Raw genomic sequence first — 22344 nt, forward strand, 5'->3', positions numbered from 1 at the left:
ACACACACTCACACACGCACACGCGCGCGCACACACACACACACACATTTGAATCACTTTGCTGTACACCTGAAATTAAAACAAAATTGTAAATCAACTATACTTCAATAAAAGCAATTCTGGATGAACTTAAAAAGAACTTCCTTATTTTATTATAATGCCAAATATTCAATGCTATAAATTGCTAAGTATTACTGGCATTCTAAATGTAATGGCATCCCACAAATTTTGATATGTGTGTTTTTATTTTCACTCAGTCAAAAATATTTTCTCATTTCCTTTGTGATTTCTTCTTTGACCCCTGGGTTACGTAGAAAGATATTGTTTAATTTCCAAATATTTGGGGATTTTTCCAGACATCTTTCTGCTGTTTAATTTAGTTGTGGTCATGGTAAAACATTTGTACTATTTCATTTTTTAAAAATTTGTTAGATTTGCTTCATGATTCAAAGTATGGTCTATCTTGGTGACGATGTATTATGAACAGTGTGTTTTCTGTTGCTGTTTGATGGTGTGTTATATAGATATCAATTCGGTCAAGTTGGTTTGAAGTGACTGTTGCATCCTTATTGCTTGTTTTGTACTTGCTCTGTCAACTACTAAAGAGAAGTGTTGAAGTCCCTTATTTATATAGGAGGATATATGTATTTATCCTTCTAGTTCAATTCTATCAGTTTTTTTTTCTTCAGTTTTTGTTGTTATGGACCATTTTTCAAGTCATTCTGGAATTTGTTACAATATTGCTTCTGTTTTTTGGTTTGGTTTTTTTGGCTGAGAGCCACAAGGAATCTTAGCTCCCTGACCAAAGATGGAATCTGCAGCCCCTGCCTTGAAAGGTGAAGTCTTAACCACTGAACCACCAAGGAAATCCTTAGTTCTCTCAGTTTTCATTGCATGTATTTTGATGTACACATTTGACATAGTGTTTTACTGTATGTATCAATATTTAGGATTATTTGGTCTTCTTAATGAATCGATCACTTTATGATTATTTGATCATCCCTTTCACGCCTCAGCCTTCTTTTCGTTAGTATTGGCATGGTGTGTCTTTTTCCATCCCTTCCCTTTCGTTCTGTAAGTGCCCTTGTATTTCATGTGGGTTTCTTACCCGTTTGTGTTTAATGTCGTCGTTTGTGTGTCTGTGTTTTAAACCTGCCATGTCACTGTTTGCTTCTGCTTGTTCTGTCTGCTCTTTGTTCCCGGGTATGCTCTTCTCAGGCCCTCTTCTGAAATCTTATGACTCCATTTTATCTCCAGTGTCGGCCATTTAAAAAACTTAGTGGTTGCTCTAGGGTTTGCAAAATAGATCATTAACGTATCACGCTTTCCTTTCAAATAGTACTACACTACTTCACATAGAGCGTAAGGACCTTACACCAGCTCGCCTCAGTTTCCTCCCTCAAGCCCCTCCTTCCCATGTTCTGCTACTGTTGCATGCATTTCACTGTAATGTCGACTGTGAACACCACAGTATGTTGTAACTGGGTTTGTTCTATGCCAGTGCTTCTCAAACTTTCCCCCCATTGCTTCTTTCCTAAGGCACTTTGTAGACATTATTTTTTTCCCTGAATTTCCTCTTCACGGTTGAAATACTACAGATGTACTATACATCAGTTTATGTTCTTTGGCCTTCTGGAGGCCTTAAAAAGAACTGTAATAACTAAGACAGTTTTTGGCTTCCAAAGAACCAATTTTGTCCCCTTGGAGACAGTTTTGCCCCCATTGAGAACGATACTTTAGACAGTGAATTACCTTTTAAAAAGATAAAAAATAAGAAAAATGTCTTTATATTTGCCATTATTTTTTACTATTTCTGGTACTTTCACATGAAAGGTCTGTGTGTCTAGATTTTTAACTAAAGAACTTCCTTTCACATTTCTGGTTCTGCAGATCTGTTGGCAGTGAATTCCCTCAGCTTTTGCTTGCTGAACTAGTTTTTATCTTGTCTCATTTTTGAAAGCCACTTTCTTTCTCTATAGTATTCTGGATTGACTTTTTTTTTCATTCTCTACTTTAAAGTTGTCACTCTCTTATGGCTTGCATAGTTTCTGCCAAGAAATTGTCTGTAAATCTCACCTTTGTGCCTTTATACCTAATACCCTCTTTTCCTCATTCCTCCCACCCCTACCACTCCAGTATTCTTCCCTGGTGGCTCAGCAGTAAAGAATCTGCGTGCAGTGCAGGAGCCATAGGATACATGGGTTCAGTCGCTGGGTCAGGAAGACTCCATGGATGAGGGCATGGCAACCCACTCCAGTATTCTAGCCTGGAGAATCTCCATGGACAGAGGAGCCTGGCGGGCTATAGTCCATAGGGTCGCAAAGAGTTGGAGATGACTGAAGCAACTTAGCATGCATGTACTACCACTCCAACTTAAAAGTTTCTTTCTTCCTATCTTTGCTTTTCAGAAGTTTGATTATGATGTATCTAAGTGTGTGAGGTTTTATTTTTGTTTTTTGACCTGTTTGCTTGGGGTTCCTTGGAGTTCTTAGATCTGTTTTGTTAATTTTGAATAATTTTGGAAAATTCTTAATCATAATCCATGCAGATATTCCTTCTATCCTGTTTCTCTTACTCCTCTGGGGCTTGAGTTACATGTGATACCTTCTTTGATACTGCCTGTAGCCCTTGATGGATAGATTCTGTTTTCTTCTTTGTTCTCTGTACCTGATTTTGGTTAGTGTTCACTGACTTACATGCAAGTTTATTGAGTCTGTCCTCAGCTGCATTCACTCACCTGCTAAGACACTCTAATGAAGGCATTTTTCATATCTGATAAAATATTTTTGCTCTAGTATTTCCATGTTACACTCTTGTGTTTCTGTCTCTCTGTGGCAATTCCCAATTTTCTCTTTTGTATTAGACTCTTTCTTAACGTATTATTATAATTAAAGTCCCTGTATGGGACATCCCTGGTGGTCCAGTGGTTAAGATTTCACCTTTCATTGCAAGGGGTGTGGGTTCAATCCCTGGTTGGGGACTTAAGATCCCACAGGCCTCATGGCCAAAAAATCAAAACATACAACAGAAGCAATATTGTCACAAATTCAATAAAACTTTAAAAATGGTTCACATCAAAAAAAATAAAAAGAGAGAGAGAGAGAAAGTCCGTGTATGATAATTATGGCATCTAGATCACCTTTGGTTTTATTGACTTCCTCATTTCTTAACAGTATATTTTTTTATGTTTCTCAAGCTTTTTTTTTAAAGAAACATTCACCTATTTGTATTTATTTGGTGGCTCCAACTCTTAGTTGCAGCGTGTGTGTTCTAGTTCCCTGACCAGGGATTGAACCCAAGCCCTCCGCATTGGGAGTGTGGAGTCTTAATGGCGGAACCACCAGGGAAGTCCCGCCCGAGACTTTTTTTTCTCAATTCTGGACACTGTGTTTGAAAGGATAGTGGAGACTGAAGTAAACGGTATTTATGCCCAGAAATGGGCTTACGCCTCTCTGTCGGGCCTTTAGTGGGGGAGTGGGGTCAGTGCAGTCAGGGGTGGAGGTGGCTTTGGATGTCATTGCTGCTGGAGCCACTCAGTGCACCACGGACTTCAGATTCCGTCAGTGGTGGGATGCTGTGACTGTGTGCTTCCCGGGGGTTGTTGTCGGTGTTCAGTCACCAAGCCGTGTCCGGGTCTCTGCGACCTCATGAACTGCAGCACGCCAGGCTCCCCTGTCCTTCACTATCTCCTTGAGTTTGCTCCAACTCATGTCCATTGAGTCAGTGATGCTATCTAACCATCTCATCCTCTGTCACCCCCTTCTCCTCTTGCCCTTAATCTTTCTCAGCACGTGGCAGGTCTTTTTCAATGAGTTGGCTCTTCACATCAGGTGACCAGAATATTGGAGCTTCAACTTCAGCATCAGCCCTTCCAATGAAATATTTAGGGTTGATTTCCCTTAGGATTGGCTGGTTGGATATCCTTGCTGTCCAAGGGACTCTCAAGAGTCTTCTCCGGCATCCTAGTTTGAAAGCATCAGTTCTTCGGCGCTCAGCCTTCTTTATGGTCCAACTCTCACATCCATTGTAGGGCACTGGAAATTGGTCCTTATGGTTCCCTTTCAGCCCTTTACCCCGTGGGGTCTCTCTCCTGCCCCTCCCCAGCATCAGACTGCTAATTTTTGTTACCCTCTGCTTGAGGCTTTTGGTTTAAAAGAACGATGGTTCAGGGAGATGGGTGGGCTTTCTTGCCTCTGTACATCTAAGGGCTCTCTCTGGCTCGTATGTTGCCTACAGCCATTCTCATGAGAAACCAGGTGGTGATCTTTCCATAGGATCTTGTGAATGAGTACAACTTCCTCTTGTATATGGAGGGCCCAGTTATTCAATCTGTCATGCTGACCTCTGCTCAGCTTCCAGCGTCTTAAAAATTTTTAGCTGTTTCTTCTTACTCACTTTATGGTGACTGCCTTTCTGTCTCATGCTCAACAAAATGGTTGTGAGTCCAGTTTTCCTTGGAGGAGCTTGTCCTTTTAAAAAAGGGCGGCTCATCTGGTTACCTTGCAACCTCTACTCTCTGATGGGCTCATGGAAAGCTTTGATTCACAGGTTCTCTAGCTTTCTTTTCCTGTTACGATGAAGCCTACATTTCCTGGCAGTGTCTGCATCCCAAGTGGAAGCCGTGTTCTGGGTGGCCAATAAATAAGTTTTATTTGTTCTCCTTACTCTCTAGTCCATAGATCAAAAGGTGAGCTGAGCGCCTATTTCCCTCTTGTGTTTTATGTCAGAGGCTGCTGAGAAATAAAATATACTTCTCCTCTGTGGATTGTGTTTTTCTCATCAAGCATCCATAATCAATACTCATCTAAGGGAAAACCCCTTTTTAGAGACTGAATGTGGTCATTTACAGCCACCGTGTGATCTGGGGAACAAAAAGATATGAATGGTACCTTTTCTTTAAAAAAGAAACCACTTTTTATAAAAAGGAATTAATAAAAAAATAGTTTAAAAATGCAGGAAGACAAAAAAAAAAAAACAATAAAAACCACCCATAGTCCCATCAGCCAAAGAAACCGTGACCCATATTTTATCTAATTTCTTCAAGTTATTTTTCTATGACTGTATTTATATTGGTTTGTATACATCGGTGTGCGTGTGTTTGTGTGTCTGTGTGTGTTAGTCACTCAGTCATGTTTGACTCTTTGTGACCTCATGGACTGAAAGCCGCTAGGCTCCTCTGTCCCTGGAATTCTCCAGGCATTACTGGAGTGGGTTGCAATGCCCTTCTCCAGAGGATCTTCCCAACCTAGGGATCGAACCCAGGTCTCCTGCATTGCAGGCAGATTCTTTACTGTTTGAACCACCAGGAAAGCCCATACATCGGGATGTATGCCCCCGAATTTGTGTGTTTTATCTAAATATGCAGTTTAAAAAAGGTGTGTTTTTCTGTGGGCTGAGTGCTATGGCACTCATGAAACGCTGATATGTTATTCATGTGTGTCTGGTACAGATGCCAAAATACATGACATATTCTCAGTTTGCCGTTAGGGCTGGATTCCTTCTTGCAACTTCTTTCCATAAACAGGTGTGCGTATGTGATTCTAATGGAATCTGATTCATTTCAGAAAACACCAATTGTTGATTCCTTGTGCTGAGGTCCCCCCTGCCTTTCCCAGATAACTTCCATCTCGTTCCATTTGTGCCCACCCGTCATCAGGTTTAGAGCAAACAGAGAGAAGGAAAGTCTATGATCTTCTTAATGTACGTTTCATTTTCTTCTTTTTCCAGAAAGTATTTTGGAGAGAAGATCGGCCTGTATTTTGCCTGGCTGGGATTATATACATCCTTCCTCATCCCGTCGTCTGTCATTGGGATCATCGTGTTTCTTTATGGATGTGCAACCATCGAAGAAGATATTCCCAGGTGAGCTGATTTTAAAGGCAAGGGCTCAGTTCCCATGTGTCAGTTGTTCAAAGTGTCATCCCAGTTGCAAGGACATCGTACATTTCACATGTTTCCTTCCAGAGTCCCACCCTGTGTCCTCCTTCCCACTTCCCTTCCTTCTCTCCTGAGAGAGCGGGGAGCATCACGTTCTGAGAACGGCGCAGAGCCACGCTGAGTGTGGCCACTTCCTTTCCTGGTCAAACTCTTCTCCAGGGCCAGGGTCTGATTGGGCAGGTGGAAGATAACTGGTGAGAAAAGAAACCATGCCTGGGACAAACTTTTTTCCCCTCGATTTTGTGGCATTTTCCTCTCATTTCCCAGACATACCAAGGCAGCAAGTGTTGAGTGGTGTCGGGTAGAGATGGCGTCTATGTGGTCAGATACTGCTAGAATAAAATGCTAAGAGCTGAAAAGACCTCAGCCCTGGCTCTGGGAGTCAGAGACTGCAGGAGGGGACAGGGGGCTCTTGGAGAGCCAAGAGATGAAACAAAGGCTGGTCCTGATGAGGAAGAGAGATCCTACCAAAAAAACAGACACTCAACAGAAGAACATTCTTTAGGGCGGACTGTTGTACATATTAGCTTGAAACGGGGTACCTTGCTCCCTGACTTTCCATTTCCTCGGCTGTGAAACGGCAGTACTAACACCTGCCTCGTGGTGGTATCCTGAGGATTAAAGGAGACAGTGTCGGCACCCAGCGAAGTATTCATAAACAGTTCTTGAATGAACCAACATAGGCAGAAATAGAGTACAGGGGACAGAAGAGACACTTAGCCAATGTTTAGAATTTAAAGCTCTTGGCACCTCCAGAACTGTCCTGGCAAACTGAAGCGTCATTTGTGTATTTTAACACTCTTGCAGTTGCAAGTGATGGAAATGCATGGGAACTAGCAGAAGCAAAAAAGGGAATTTATCCTCAGGGTTTGGTGGGGAGGCCTCGGTGGATCCAGTGGCTGGCACGTGGCTCGCCCAAAGGAGCGTGGAAATAGGGATTCCTTCAATTTACTGGCTGTCTCTGATTCTTTCAAGTATTTCTTGTTTCACTACAGAGTTTCTCCATAGGATGTGAATGTTGCTGCTAATAGCTCCCGGGATGTCACATTAAGAGCTTTATATGTGATTGATCCCAAGTGGAAAAGTCCTGTTGACTCTTTTTGGCTTAAGTGGAAGCTGTTGACCAGCCGATCGTGCCTGGGGTGGAAGGGCAGGCTGACACTGTGCCACGGGGATTCTCCTTTGGTACCCTGGGGGATGGGGGCACTGGGCAGCCTGCAGGTGTCCACTGCAGTGCGGGGTGGTGATGGGGAAGTCAGGACCCTCTTGAAGAAACAGGGAGAGCTGGGCTGTTTGTGGATAGCATGATAAGTGATAAGAACCAGGTGGCTCTGGCCTCTGCGTCACTCTGTAGAAAAGCTCTTGCGAATTAGCGAAACTGGGGAAGACATGTATGTAGTTCGAATAAAGCTAAATACCTTGGTATAAGCACAAGGATTTGAATATTTTTTGTGTATAGAACCCTGTCATCATCCATCCAGGATTCTTGACTGGAATTCTGGGACCCTTGAGCTGTGTTTTCAGGGCTCTGCCATCCACAGCATAACGGAAGAAGGTGTGTGTGTGTGTGTGTGTGTGTGTGTGTGTGTGCACGCACGTGCTCAGTCGTATCTGCCTCTTTGCCACCCCATGGACTGTAGCCCGCCAGACTCCTCTGTCCATGGAATTCTCCAGGCAAGAATACTGGAGTGGGTTGCCATTTCCTTCTCCAGGGAGTCTTTCTGACCTGGGGATGAAACCCATATCTCCTGCATTGGCAGGCAGATTCTTCACCACTGCGCCACTTGGGAAGTCCAGAGGAAGAAGGAATACACACTGCATTCCTAGTGTGAGTTGTACCAGTGCTGGATGGTTTTTATGTGCCATGTCTTCGATCCTGAAGTGATCGATATTGTCAGCAATAGGTGTTCTTATTCTCACCTCAGAGAAATGGAGACATGGTCTCCATGGAGAGGCAGGGTCACCTAACTTGTCCAACTTCAGCAAGTAATATTTGTTAGGATTGGGATTTTTTAAAAAATTAGCCCCTGGTTCTAACCCAGATCAGTGAAATCCCATTGATGTTTTATTCATTTATTTTTTACCCATGCCCCTCGGCATGTGGAATCTTAGTTCCTTGACCAGGGATCGAACCCACAGCCCCTGTAGTGGAAGCATGGAGTCTCAACCACTGAACTGCCAGGGAAGTCCACCGTGGTTGAGATTTGACCTCTGCTGCCTCCTGGCTTTCCAGGTGACTCAGTGGTAAAGAACCTGCCTGCCAATGCAGGAGACTCAGGAAATGCAATTTCTGAAATGCAATTTCAATCTCTGGATTGGGAAGATCCCCTGGAGTAGGAAATGGTACACACTCCAATATTCTTGCCTGAGAAATCCCATGGACAGAGGAGCCTGGTGGGCTGTGGTTCATGGGGTTGAAAAGAGTCAGACATAATTAAGCAACTGAGCACACAGGCACATGCCTCCTGCTCCAAAGCCTTTGCTTTCCCCAGTAATCTGTGGCATCTTCCCCAGGGCTCTGACCCTCCTTGGCAGCCCAGGAGCTCTAGCTGTCTCCTCCTGTGCCTTCTCAGAGAACCCAGCTCCATTGCCCCATTATGATTGCTGGGGATTGGGGTCTCAGGTTGATCCGAACTGGAGGACTCATCCATGCATGGAGGACCAACAGTGCGGCTGGTAGAGAGTCCATGTGCTGGTTGATATCAGGACTGGGGACTTGTGCCCTGGTTCCCCACATGGGGCCCCTGTGACAGTGGCCAGGGCAGCTGGAAGGGACCGTGGTCTACACATGCTATGAAGGCGTGTACCTACGCACACGTCTGGGCTCTTGTATATGTGCAGGTGTACATGCTTGTGCAATGAGATCATCATCATTGCAGATACATCACAATGCCTGTCGAGTGTGTGATGTTCTATAAACTATGGAAAGCAGTCCATTAGTGGATTATAGAATCCATTTAATGGTTATCTTTTAAATGAACTAGAATAGGGTCTTCCTTGGTGATCCAGTGGCTAAGACTCTAATCTCCCAATACAGGGGGCCTGGGTTTGATCCCTGGTTTGGGAACTAGATCCTACATGTTGCAAGTAAGAGTTCACGTATGGCAACTAAAAGATCCTGCGTGCCACAACTGTGACCTGGTGCAGCCAAGTAAATAAATAAATATTTTAAAAAATGCAGTAGAATAAGACTAAAGGAGATCAACCCTGAATATTCACTGGAAGGGCTGATGCTGAAGCTCCAGTACTTTGGCCACCTGATGGGAAGAGCTGATTCACTGGGAAAGACCCTGATGCTGGGAAAGATTGAAGGCAGGAGGAGAAGGGGACGACAGAGGATGAGATGGTTGGATGGCATCACTGACCCAGTGGACATGAGTTTGAGCAAGCTCCAGGAGTTAGTGAGAGACAGTGAAGCCTGGTGTGATACAGTCCGTGGAGTCACAAAGAGTCGACGGCTATGACTGAGTGACTGAACGACAAAGAATAAGATAAGATAGAGTAGAATGAAACGTAATTTTAGTATTCATCACGAGAAGGAAGCATCAGAATTGTTCCATGACGTTTAATTTAGTGACATAAGTGTGTTTATAGATAGAGTGTATGTCTATGTTTGCATAGTGGAGTCTGTTGTAAAATTTTTTGAACTTTTTAAACTTTCCAAAATGAAAGTGTGTAAAATTGGCTGCTGTAAAATTTGAAATTTTGATTCTGTTTTTCAGACTCAGAATAAAGTGTGGCCAATCAGGAAGGTGTACAGAAAAAGTCAAGCATATTATGAAGTAGCTTTTGAGAATTGCTCCTCAGTCATAATTGTATATCTATCAAAAGTCCAAGCTCTATGCCTGATGAACACTCACGAACCGTCCATACCAATCCTTGTCAATCAAGGAACAGCCTCTAAATCCCAATACAGAATCCAGACAAATTCATACCCTTCGAGGGTTTGTGTCTATCAGCCGCTCCTGTTGTTTTGTTGTTGTTGAGTTGCCAAGTCACGTCCGACTCTTTGCGGACCCATGAACTGCAGGACGCCAGGCTTCCCTGTCCTCCCAGCCACTCATAAGCGTTTAAAACCTTTCACCTTTCCTGGGATTATTTTAAAGGTCTCTGCTTCGGGCATGAGGCCTGGAATTTAGTATCTGTGTATCACTTTTTAAAAAATGTTTTATTCTGAAAACCATATAGATTCACTGGAAGCAGTAAAGATAGTGCAGAGGGGCCCAATGTACCCTTCATGCAGTTTCCCCCAATGATTATGTCTTATGAAGCCACAGTCCAGCATCAAAACCAGAGAAGTTACATTGTGTGGAACTTTAAATGGTACCTTTTATCGCCAATAACTTTGATATGTGAGTCACCTGCCTCACTTAATAGCATTTCCATATGTGCGCGATACGTCTACAGAACCTTTGTCTGCTTAGCAAGGGGTTGGTTCCATTTATTCTCCATTTGCTTACATGCATAGGAAAGACTGGAGCATTTTTTTTTAAAGGTGATTAATCTAAACCATATTTTTAAAAAAACTGGTTACTTTAGAGCTGAGATCTTAATAGCAGATGTTCTGTCTGAATTTCTTGAATAATTGCCTCCCTTTGTGGCTAGTAGAGCCCTGCATGTCACTTGACTGGTGAGCAGTGGGTCACTCATTGAGAACACCACCCACTCCGGGGTCTTGGTTCACCTGATGGTCAAGCCATTCATCAACCTTCTTCTGTGTTCGAGAGAGCATGATAGGTTGAAGAAACACGTCATTGGATTTATAGCCACTGTGGCTTCTAACTAGGAATCTGTGGATGATGCAGCTAGTGAGTGACCCAGGCCTGACTTTAGTGAATGACCCAGACCTGACTTTAGTGAATGACCCAGACTGACTTCAGTTCTCTGGGCGTCTCCCCCTCTTTCAGCTTGTCTCAGAGACTACAAAGTCCTTTAATATCATCCTAAGGCAGAATTTCTCCAGAATCCTCTTCCAACTGCTTGCATCAAAAAACTCCACAGATGCAACAAAAAATCCCCAACCCAATACATACAGAGCATTCTGACTTCAAACCTAAACGATGTGGGACTATCCATGCTAGCATGGCTGCCATTTTGTACAAATGATTGTCAGTTGACTGTATTCTAATTTTAAAACCATTTATGTACACAGCATTCACATTTCAAAGTATTCTGTACCAAGGTGGTGCTAATATTTTTTTTCCCTGACCTTTTAGCATGGGCTAGTTTTGATTGAGATTAGGTTTTCTAGGATTATCCGTCTCCCTGTATATATGTAAAAAATCTCCTCCATGACAAAGATTTGAGAAGCAGTGGCAGATTTTATTTTCTTGGGCTCCAAAATCACTGCGGATAGTGACTATAGTCATGAAAATAAAAGACTGTTGCTCCTTGGAAGAAAAACCATGACAAACCTAGACAGTGTATTAAAAAGCAGAGATATCACTTTGCTGACAAAGGTCTGTAAAGTAGCAGCTATGGTTTTTCCTGAGGGCTTCCCTCCTAGCTCAGTCCATAAAGCATCTGCCTGCAATGCAGGAGACTCAGGTTCAATTCCTGGGTCAGGAAGATCCCCTGGAGAAGGAAATGGCAATTCTCTCCAGTATTGCTGCCTGGAGAATCCAAAGGACAGAGGAGCCTAGCAGGCTACAGTCCATAGGGTCACAAGAGTCAGACACGATTTAGGGACAAAACCGCCACGGCCATGGTTTTTCCGGTAGTTGTATATGGATGTGAGTTGGACCATAAAGGACCATTCTGAGCACCCAAGAATTGATGTTTTTGAACTGTGGTGATGGAGAAGACTCTTGAGAGTCCCTTGGACAGCAAGATCAAACCAGTCAATCCTAAAGGAAATTAACCCTGAATTTTCATTGGAAGGACTGATGCTGAAGCTGAAGCTCCACTACTTTGACCACCTAATTTGAAGAACCAACTCATTGGAAAAGACCTTGATGCTGGGAAAAAGTGAAAGCAGGGGGAGAAGGGGGCAACAGAGGGTGAGGTGGTTGATTGGTGATGAATTTGAACAAATTCTGGAAGGTAGTGAAGTATAGGGAAGCCTGACATGCTGCAGTCCATGGGGTCGCAAAGAGTCGGGCTTGACTTAGTGACAGAACAGATACGGCTTAGAAGCAAAGCTGTTTGCTGGACTTTGTGCAAACTGACAAGTTTTCCGTGTGAATCTGTTTTCTAATCGGTACTCTGCTCCTAAAAGCACCAGCTCCTCTACCAGGCAGCCACCACGTGTCTGGCCCAGAAGACTTCAGTCCTGCTCTCCAGTTACCAATAAATACATGCCCAGGTGAAGTCAGTGTGGCTGAACTTACTATTAAGAAATTACTATTTAATACTGTCAATGTGAGTGAGTCACCGATCTTGACACTTGCCAGTGGAGTGCTCAGCAACAAGTCCGTGGAGGAGCTGGGATTTATCCTGAGACCCGGAGTTTCCATTCTCTCACACAGAAGGACTTCCCTGCCTAGGCTCATTAAAAACAAGCCTGAGAGTTGGGACTTGACACACACCGACAGCCCTCAGTGAAACCTTTTGAATGCCTAGCGATGGGAGCTAGACTCAGGCATCCAGCCGGCTTCTGGGTTTAATCTAATCCCTTGGCTCAGGCACCTGGGTACCAGCTCCCTCAGCTGGCTGTACCGTGCTCAGTAGCACCCTCTGCTGCCTCTTTGCGGAGAAAACCCAGCTATGGTTTCAGCCTGTGATCCCTGCCTCCCCATCATGGGGTCTCCTCCAGCTGCTCTGTGAGGACAGCCAGTGCTTCATTTTTGTGAAATCTCTAGTTCTCCACCCTTTTCCCCCAAGTGATGAGCTTAGCCATCTACTCATCCCCGAGGGGAAATATCACACACCAGAGTGATGAGTTCATTCATTTTCCTACCAGCCTGCAGTGTGGAGGGTTATTGGGGAAACCAGCTGGGGCTGAGAAATCCTTGGTTCTTATTTGCAAGCATCCGATGAGCCTGAAGTTATTGGGTCCAGCTGATCCATCTAACAAGTGAATGGAATTTCAAATACGTGCATAAGTCCGGTAAAGAGAAATATACTGAAAATAGGTGAGAATAGAGGTGATGTTTATTTGACTCAAGCTTTGTTCTCTTGGATTCTTGGAATCTAGACTTTGGGAGAATTTACCTTATTCTTCCCTGGTGGCTTCCCTGGACTTCCCTGGTGGCTCAGACGGTAAAAATTCTGCTTGCAATGCAGGAGACCTGGATTCGATCCCTAGGTTGGGAAGATGATCTGGAGAAGGGAATGGCAGTCTACTCCAGTATTCTTGCCTGGAGAATTCCATGGAGAATTCTTGCCAAGGTTCCATTCCAGAGGAACCTGGAGGGCTGCGGTTCATGAGATCGCAGAGTTGGACACAGCTGAGCAACTAATACACACCTTATTCTTCCAGCCTCTCACATCCCATTTTGTGGTTAGGATAATTCTTATTAAGTTGAGGTTACTAATCTGTCTTCTCCAAACAGTCATGTGGCTGATTCACTTAGAAGTTGGGCTTTCTCCCTCCTGACTCCATTTGTCTTTGCATGGATTCTTCTTCCAGGAGGAAGACCTTGTGCTGCTCTAATGGTATGCTCACGTTTATTCCTCCGTGTGACCATCCTAATACACTAATGAGATGACTTGTGCTTGAATGAGGACATTAGACTCTGACCTCTGATGGGTGACTTACTCACGATTGTTGATGCTCCCCATCAGCCCCATAGACTCAGCACTTTTGGATGGGACTTTATACAGCACTGGGCTTCCCTGGTGGCTCAGACGGTAAAGAATCCACCTGCAATGTGGGAGACCTGGGTTCATTTCCTGGATTGGGAAGATCCCCTGGAGAAGGGAACGGCTACCTACTCTAGTATTCTTGTCTGGAGAACCCCATGGACAGAGGAGCCTGGTGGGCTACAGTCCGTGGGGTCGCAAAGAGCCGGACACGACTGAGCAATGAACACTTTCACTTTTTTATGCGGCACCATCTAACGCACAGCATAACCGATGCATGGTCTCTCACTTTCTGTCTGGTCACGTCTAGTGATGGCTTCCATACCTCCGGAGGTAGCCCATCTATTTTATTTTTTTTCACTGGAGTATAATTGCTTTACGATGTTGTGTTAGTTTCTGCTGTACAACAGTGTGAGTCAGCCATTTGTAGACATATATCCCCTCCCTCTTGAGCTTCTCCCTTCCACCCCCTACTCCGTATCCCACCCCTCCAGGTCAGCACAGAGCACTGGACTGAGCTCCCTCTGCTATACAGCAGCTTCCCACTGGTTATCTGCTTTATGCATGGTAGTGTCTGCATGCCAGTGCTCTCTGTTGGTTCGTCCCACCCTCTCCTTCCCCTCCTGGGTCCACAAGTCTGTTCTCTAAGTCTGTGTCTCCATTCTTTCCCTGAAAATAGGTTCATCTGTATCATTTTTCTAGATTCTATATATATGCGTTAATATACGGCATTTGTTTTTTCTTTCTGACTTACTTTGCTCTGTATGATGGACTCTAGGTCCATCCACATTGCTGCAAATGACCCAATTTTATTCCTTTTCATGGCCAAGTAATATTCCATTGTATGTATGTACCACATCTTCTTTATCTGTTCATCTGCCCACCCGTTTTTAAAGACAAGATACTAGAAACAATACTCCCGAGGGGAAGAATCCAAGCCCAGCTCTCATATTTCTTGTTGATGGAATTACTGAAGCAGCCAGGAATGTCCAAGTGGGAGGTGTTTTGGGGGTGATGGACTTGGGGAGGGTCCTGCATGGAACCCCCATGACCCAACAGCCTCTGTCTTCTGCAGCAAAGAGATGTGTGACCAGCAGAACGCCTTCACCATGTGTCCCCTGTGCGACAAGTCCTGTGACTACTGGAACCTCAGCTCAGCCTGTGGGACAGCGAGGGCCAGCCACCTGTTTGACAACCCTGCCACTGTCTTCTTCTCCATCTTCATGGCTCTGTGGGGTAGGTCATCTGCACGAGGCTGCTTCTGTGCAGGGCACCTTTAGATGGGTGCAAGGACCAAAGCCAATATTCTTTGGTTTACCGCCTTAGTATTTAATCCTTATATCTTTAGTAAAATTTTTATTTGTTTGTTTGGTTGTTCTGGGTCTTTGTGGCTGCACGGGCTTTTCTCTAGCTGTGGTGAGCGGGGGCTACTCTCTTGTGGAGCACGAGCTCGCAGTCTCGTGGGCTTGCATCTGCTGGGCTCTAGACCACAGGCTTAGTAGCTGTGATGCACGGACCTAGTTGCTCTGTGGCACGTTGGATCTTCTCAGACCGGGAATTGAACCCATGTCCCCTGCATTGGCAGGCAGATTTTTTTATTACTGAGCCACTGTGGAAGCCCCTAGTCCTTATATTTTCAGAAGCATTTTAGGGACAATAGATTTCTCTCCTTTACTCATACATGGGACTAGAACTAAGAATATCCTCCGTGGCTTTATTTTACACACACACACACACACATATACATGTACACTTGGAGTCAGGGGGTAACTGCCACGGTCACAGGGTTAGCTGGGGGCAAAGGAGGGCCTAGACTCATCTCCTATCTCTGTGTTCAGTTGCAATTTCCAGGACACTGCAAGTGTAGACTGCAGAGATTTCACTTAATGCCAGAGAGATGTTTTCCATCTTTCCACCAAAGGGATTTGTGAAGGAAGGAACAAATAGTTCCTTCAATTTCCTCCTCCTCCCCACCCCCCACCCAGAGTCTTGGGGTAGTAAACTTTCTCTGGGCCACAGCCATCTGATCATAAACACAGACACACAGATACACACATACACCCTTCTGTTCTTAAAAACTGGAATATCCACCCCTGTGGTCACTGAGTATTTCCAAGAAGACATACCCCCGGGTATCATGAAAGGGGCCAGGGGGCCCTGTGTCAGCCCGTTGGGAGCAGCCATCTGCAGTCATCTCATCCTTACAGAGTGGGCCCTCATCTTTCGGGTCACAGACCGGCAGCTGAAGCGGTTAGGTTTACTGCTAACTCCAGGGGGCTTGGAGGACCTGCCAGGATAGGGCGGTGAGTCACACATCCTGGGACTGTGTGCAGGAGAGGGAGGTCTGTTCTAGAACTGCTGTTAGACCCAGACCCGGTGACCTCCGTCTCCCTACGTGGGTGGAGATGGAACTGGACTGGAAAGATTCCCATGTGACCTGGCCACCAGGGAAGGTATCCAGGGGAGCCTCTGTTCTCCCAGTAAGAACGGCCACTGCCCAGGACCCACAAAACAGAGGCAGGGAGTCAGAGGACACGGCACCTGTGGCCGTGTAGCTCCGGAATTGCTCATAGGAAGGGTCAGGGGGACAGAGGGAAGTTGGAGCTTGTGGCCTGCACAGTCTCAGGCAGCTCTGTGCCTCTTGTCCAAAAGCAGCATCTTGGTTTTTTTCTCTTTTGGAGAGTTACTTTTTAAAACAATTCTCTTTATTTTTTAATTGATGGAAAATTGTTTTACAATTTTGTATTGGTTTCTGCTGTACAACAATGCAAATCAGTCATAATTATATATCTGTGTATCCCTTCCCTCCTGAGGCTCCTTCCCACCCCCAGCCCCGCCCCGGCCTCTCTCGGTCATCACAGGGCGCGGGGCTGGGCTCGCTGCTGTGCAGCAGCTTCCCTCTAGCTGCCTGCCTTGCGATGGCAGTGTGATAGGTCAGTGCTGCTCTCTCAGTCTGCCCCACCCTCACCGCCCCCACTGTGTCCACAAGTCCATTCTCTACTGGGTTCATCAGTACCATTTTTCTAGAGTCTATGGTTTTTCCCGTGGTCATGTATGAATGTGAGAGTTGGACTGTGAAGAAAGCTGATCGCCGAAGAATTGATGCTTTTGAACTGTGGTGTTGGAGAAGACTCTTGAGAGTCCCTTGTACTGCAAGGAGATCCAACCAGTCCATTCTGAGGGAGATCGATCCTGGGTGTTCATTGGAAGGACTGATCCTAAAGCTGAAACTGTAATACTTTGGCCACCTCATGTGACAAGTTGACTCACTGGAAAAGACTCTGATGCTGGGAAAGGTTGGGGGCGGGAGGAGAAGGGGACGACCGAGAATGAGATGGCTGGATGGCATCACCGACTCTGTGGACATGAGTTTGGGTGAACTCCGGGAGTTGGTGATGGACAGGGAGGCCTGGCGTGCTGTGATTCATGGGGTGGCGGAGAGTCGGACATGACTGAGCGACTGAACTGAACTGAACTGATGTGTATATGTTAATATATGGTACTTGTTTTTCTCTTTCTGACTGCCTTAATTCTGCATAAAAGGCTCTAGGTTTCTCCACCTCATGACAGCTGACTCAAATCTGTTCCTTTTTATGGCCGAGTAATATTCCACTGCATAAATGTACCACGACGTCTTTATCTATTCATCTGTCCATGAACATCTAGGTTGCCTCCATGTCCTGGCTTTTGTATACAGTGCTGCAATGAACATTGGGGTACCTGTGTCTTTTAGAATTGTGGTTTTCTCAGAGTATGTGCCCAGTAGTGGGATTGCTGGGTCATTTGGTAGATTTATTCCTGTGTGCAGTGCTATGCTTAGTCACTCAGTCATGTCCGACTCTTTGCAACCCTGTGGACTGTAGCCTGCTAGGCTTCTCTGTCCATGGGGATTTTCCAAGCAAGAATACTGGAGTGGGTAGTCTATCCCTTCTCCAGGGGAACTTCCTGACCCAGGAGTCGAACTGGGGTCTCCTGCATTGCAGGCATATTCTTTACCAGCTGAGCTACCAGGAAAGCCCCAGATTTAATTCCTAGTATTAATAAAAATACTAGGGATTTTTATTCCTATGATGCAAAGAGCTAACTCATTAGAAAAGACCCTGATCCTGGGAAAGACTGAAGGCAGGAGGAGAAGGGGATGACAGAGGATGAGATGATTGAATGGCATCACTGACACAATGGACTTGAGTTTGAGTAAGCTCCGGGAGATGGTGAAGGACCAGGAAGCCTGGAGTGCTGCAGTTCATGGGGTGGTAAAGAGTTGGACATGACTGAGTTACTGAATAACAAATTAATGAAAAGCAGCCTCTTGGAATCAACTCAAATATGCTGGAACTGACTGGAGCCTGAAATTCCCTTTCACCTTTTGCTACGCTGCAGCCCTAATTCCCATGAGTCTGTCTTACAGATATGACTGTGGCTGAGTAGCTAAAGCTTACTCTGGTCTGCTATCCCTTAAGGCCTTTCCTGGGTTGTGTGATTCCCTGTCACAGGGAGACTTGGTTTTCAGCTGTACCTTCCCACTTCCTGTTTTTTTTTTCTCAGGTGGATATTTTTATTTGCAAACAAATAAAACCACCAAGAAATAAAGAGAACGTCTCAGTAAAGAAAATGAGATTGTGGGCAGAGCTGAAAAAAAAAATGTTTCAGGGGTCCAAGCTGCGCATTGTGACCGTTAGAGATGGAGAATCTCTGGGCTTGCAGATCTGAGCCTCCTGCGTCCTCTCAGAAGTGGAGGCTGGGGAATTCCCTGGTGGTCCAGTGGTTAAGAATCTGCCTGGCAGTGCAGGAGATGCTGGTTTGATTCCTGGTTGGGGAACTAAGATCCCATAGCCTTGGGGCAGCTAAGCCCGCATGCTGCAGCTAGAGAACCTGTATGTTGCAATGAAGACCCAACACAGCCACAATAAAGAAAAATAAATAAAATAATAATAAAAAGGAAGTGGAGGCAAGGAGGACATTGTCTGAATTACCCACCTCTCACTGACCTCCCCACCGACCCACCCAGGCTGCTCTGTCACCAAACTCTCAACCAAGGCAGTCTCTGAATTCCTTACTATGCCAATTACTTCATTTTGCTGCAAATAAGGAGAATATTTTTGAACCAGAACTTAGGACACAAGATTTCTGAGTGGTCCTAAAATGGGGGCAGGGCTGTCCCTTCCCACTTTTAATCCCCAACAACAACTGGCCCTTTTCTCTCCTCGGTGGGGACAGACACCTCCATCCCTCCTGAGTCTGCGATGGTGCCCCCATGCCCCCACCCACCCCCGGGTCTCCTCTCTCTTCCCCTCGCGTGGCAGCAGCGGTGCAGGGAGGATAGATGGAGTGGGGCTGTGTCAGCGCTTCCGGGCTTAGGGTTTGGTTTTGTTAGTCTCACAGCCTTGCTGTGTTTTATGTGATTGTGTATTTTGTTACAGCAGCCAAGAGCCTGTGGGCATGACTGCCTACAAATTACAATTAAAAATAATCGTTATGCCTTTCATTACATGATTATTATGATCAGTGGTGCTGTGCTGGGTGGGCCTGGGCCAGGGCCCAAGGCTGCCGGGAAGGAGGCTGGGAGAAGTGGTTCCCTGCAGAGAGAGAGGGTGGGGGAGGAGTGGGAGGTCGCTGAGCTGGGGTTGGGATTGGGGTGTACAGAGGGCAGGAGTGGGGGTCGCTGAGCTGGGGTTGGGGGTTGGGTATGCAGAGGGCAGGAGTGTGAGGTCGCGGAACTGGGGCCGGGAGGTTGTGTGTACAGAGGGCAGGAGTCAGCCAGACCCATGACTGGTGGAGGCATCAGGCCCAGCCTCTCTGGGGTTCTGGCTTCAAACTCCAGGGAACTTTGGAGACAGTGAAGCCATCTTGAAAGTAGGGAAGGGAGAGGTGAAGGGAGGAGGTTAAGGACAGCAGCTTCAGGGTCAGGCAGTCCTAAACGTGGGTCTCAGTCCCGCTCTGTACCCATCGCTGTGAGCCTTGCCCAGTGTCAGTGAAGACAGTCCTCTCAGCAGAGGTGCTGAGTAACCTGGACAGAGGCTGGTCCTCAACCTTGGAGCACCCCGTCCTCCTCTCTTAAGTGGGTGAAATCATACCTACCTGTCATGTTCTCACAACTGTGAACCTGATGTGTGTGCAGGGCAGTTGGCATGGTGCCTGGCATGCAGTATCCACTGGGAGCTGTCTCCATCGTCATGAGGGTCCGTTGTATCCCCCTGAGTCCTCCTCAGTGACTTTTAAAAATTTTGTATTGGGGTTTAGCTGATTAACAATGTTGTGGTTTCAGGTGAACAGTGGGGGGATTCAACGACACATATACATGGATCCACTCTGCCCCAGACTCTCCTCCACTCCAGGCTGCCATATAACCTTAAGCAGAGTCCCCTGTGTTGTGTAGCAGGCTTTGGTCAGTTACCTATTTAAAATACAACAGTGTGTATGTGTCCATCCCAAACTCCCTAAATATCCCTTTCCCTCATTCTTGCCCCCTGGCAACCATGTTCATTCTCTAGGTCTCAGGGACTCTATTACCCCGTCGTCTGCTCCCGTTCTAACTTCTCTCTTTCATGGAGACCACAATTGGTGTGCAGAGCCCTCCTCGGGCACTGGGAACAGCACAGGGAAAGGAGAGGCATCCCCCCAGTTTGGAGAGCATCCCCAAGCCATGGCTGGGATCCAGAGGTCCGGGTGTATATACACAAAAGGAAAAGGTCTCAGATTCCAGGAAACAAAGATACAGATTCCCCCCACCTCCACACTGTGAAGCTTGTGGGATCTTAATTCCCTGACCAGGGAACCTGTGCCCTCTGCACTGAAAGTGCAGAGTCTTAACCCCTGGACCACCAGGGATATACAGATACGTGTACCGCAGTGTAGCACCAAGTGAAGCCAATGTAGCTTTAAGGAACCACACACTTGGTCAGGCTCTCAGTGTTTGCTGGGCTCAGCCCTGCGCAGTGCCCCAGGTGAGCAGAGACACGTACGAGCTGAAGAAGAGTTTGCAGTCCTGTTTCTCTGCTGCAGACCTGAGTTGCAATCGATGGTCTGGCGTGGCGGGCAGCGCAGGGCACCCAGGCTGTTACTGGGGGTGATGTAGCAGGGTAGGGGTGGCCTCAGGGACTGTCACATCCCTTCCCTTTCCAGCACACCAGACCTAAGGGCTGTCGGAGTGCAGAGGAGTGGGTGCCTGGGAGTCTGATGTTATGGTGCTTGAGCTGGTCAGGAAATGATGAAGGCAGCACTTGAGGGTGGCATGGGACAGGGACAGTTTGCACAAGCTGGGGATGACGAGGGCAGTGAGGCGATGCCTGAGCAGCAGTACAGACGTGAGGTGTGTGCTGACAGATGGTGGGAATGGATGGGGACAGACGGGATCGGCCAGATGCACACATTCTCTGTATCCAGAGGGGAGAATCTTGACAATAGGGACCCACTGCAAGTTTGAGGGGTTGTTGGCATCCTCCTTCTCCCTGCCCCTCGGCATTGCTCAATTGCTGTTACCCTTCAAGGCTCAGCTCAGATATTCTGGCAGCTGGCATTCCCTCTTCTGCATGCCCACAGCCCTTTATCTGTGCTGTTTGTAAGTCCCTGATCACGTTATGCTTTGTACCGTAGTCATTTAAAATCTCTCCTGATAGACTAAATCACATGAGAGCAAAATCCACATCAGATTCACCTAAGCTCCTCAAAATGTCTGGAGCAGTGTTTTGTATATCGCAGGTACCTTAGGTCAGGTTTTTCAAGTTAGGAAATCTGTTCAAGCTTGCTCAAATAACAAGGGATTATAAGAAAGTAAGAAGCAAGCTTGTGGATGCAGGAGATGAAGTACAGCCAGGCGCCTAGGGAACTGCAGCAGGAGGAACTCTAAGGAAACTTTCTCCTTTCTTCACATGCTACGTGGTTTGTCCCATTTCCCTTTGTGTCTCTTGGTTTCAGTTTTCAAAAGAGAGAATCTGATTGGCCCCATCAGCAGGATCAGGTTTCCAATCCTGATCTAAAGAAACCATGGCTTCAGGGTTGAGGGAATTGGTTCTTTCTGGAGCATGTTGGGCTGCCCTTCAAGGGCTGTGGTTGGAGTGGGCAAGCTGACTGCTGTGTCTGGATGGTAGGCATTCAACAGATATTTGCTTGAAGAATGAATGAATGTCACTTCTGGGAGCTGCGTCTCCCAGCTGCCTGTGGGATGGAGTGGAAGTCTGAGACCCTGGACTCAGGTAGAATTATTAGGAGATGCGACGTAATCTCAGGGTGAGATGATTCAGACCCCGGAAAGGGAAGTTGTGCTGGGGACAGAAAGATGGAGAAAAAAGTGAGAGGAAGGTGCAGGAAGAGAGAACATGTAGGGAAGACAAGGTTTGTCTAAAAAGGCTACAAGCCATCATTCCAATTTCTTAATTTTTTAAAAATGCTTCCATTCTTCCTTTATTTCTTGAGATCAGTGTTTAAGCTTTTCTTATAACCTAGAAATGGGGCTTCCCTGGTGGCTCAGATGGTAAAGAATCTATCTGCAATGCAGAAAACCTGAGTTCGATCCTTGAGTCGGGTAGATCCCCTGGAGAAGGGCATGGAAAATCTTGCCACTCCAGTATTCTTGCCTGGAAAATCCCATGGACAGAGGTGCCTAGCAGGCTGTTGTCCGTGGTGTCACAAAGAGTCTGACATGACTGAGCGACTAATATTCAGTGT

General features: G+C 46.1%; 1 protein-coding gene across 1 annotated transcript in view; it reads left to right on the forward strand.

The window, feature by feature from the left end:
• Nucleotides 1-22344, forward strand: part of ANO2 (anoctamin 2) — a 342786-nt gene that overhangs the window by 152286 nt on the left and 168156 nt on the right. Inside the window, exons 11-12 of the mRNA XM_055395798.2 lie at nt 5728-5862; nt 14756-14916. Coding sequence (XP_055251773.2) covers nt 5728-5862; nt 14756-14916 — 296 coding nt within the window. The remainder of the gene's footprint in view (nt 1-5727; nt 5863-14755; nt 14917-22344) is intronic.

The sequence above is a fragment of the Moschus berezovskii genome, chromosome 6, assembly GCF_049115385.1.
Source record: "Moschus berezovskii isolate FMDL1 chromosome 6, NW_MosBer_1.0, whole genome shotgun sequence".
Lineage (NCBI taxonomy): Eukaryota > Metazoa > Chordata > Mammalia > Artiodactyla > Moschidae > Moschus > Moschus berezovskii.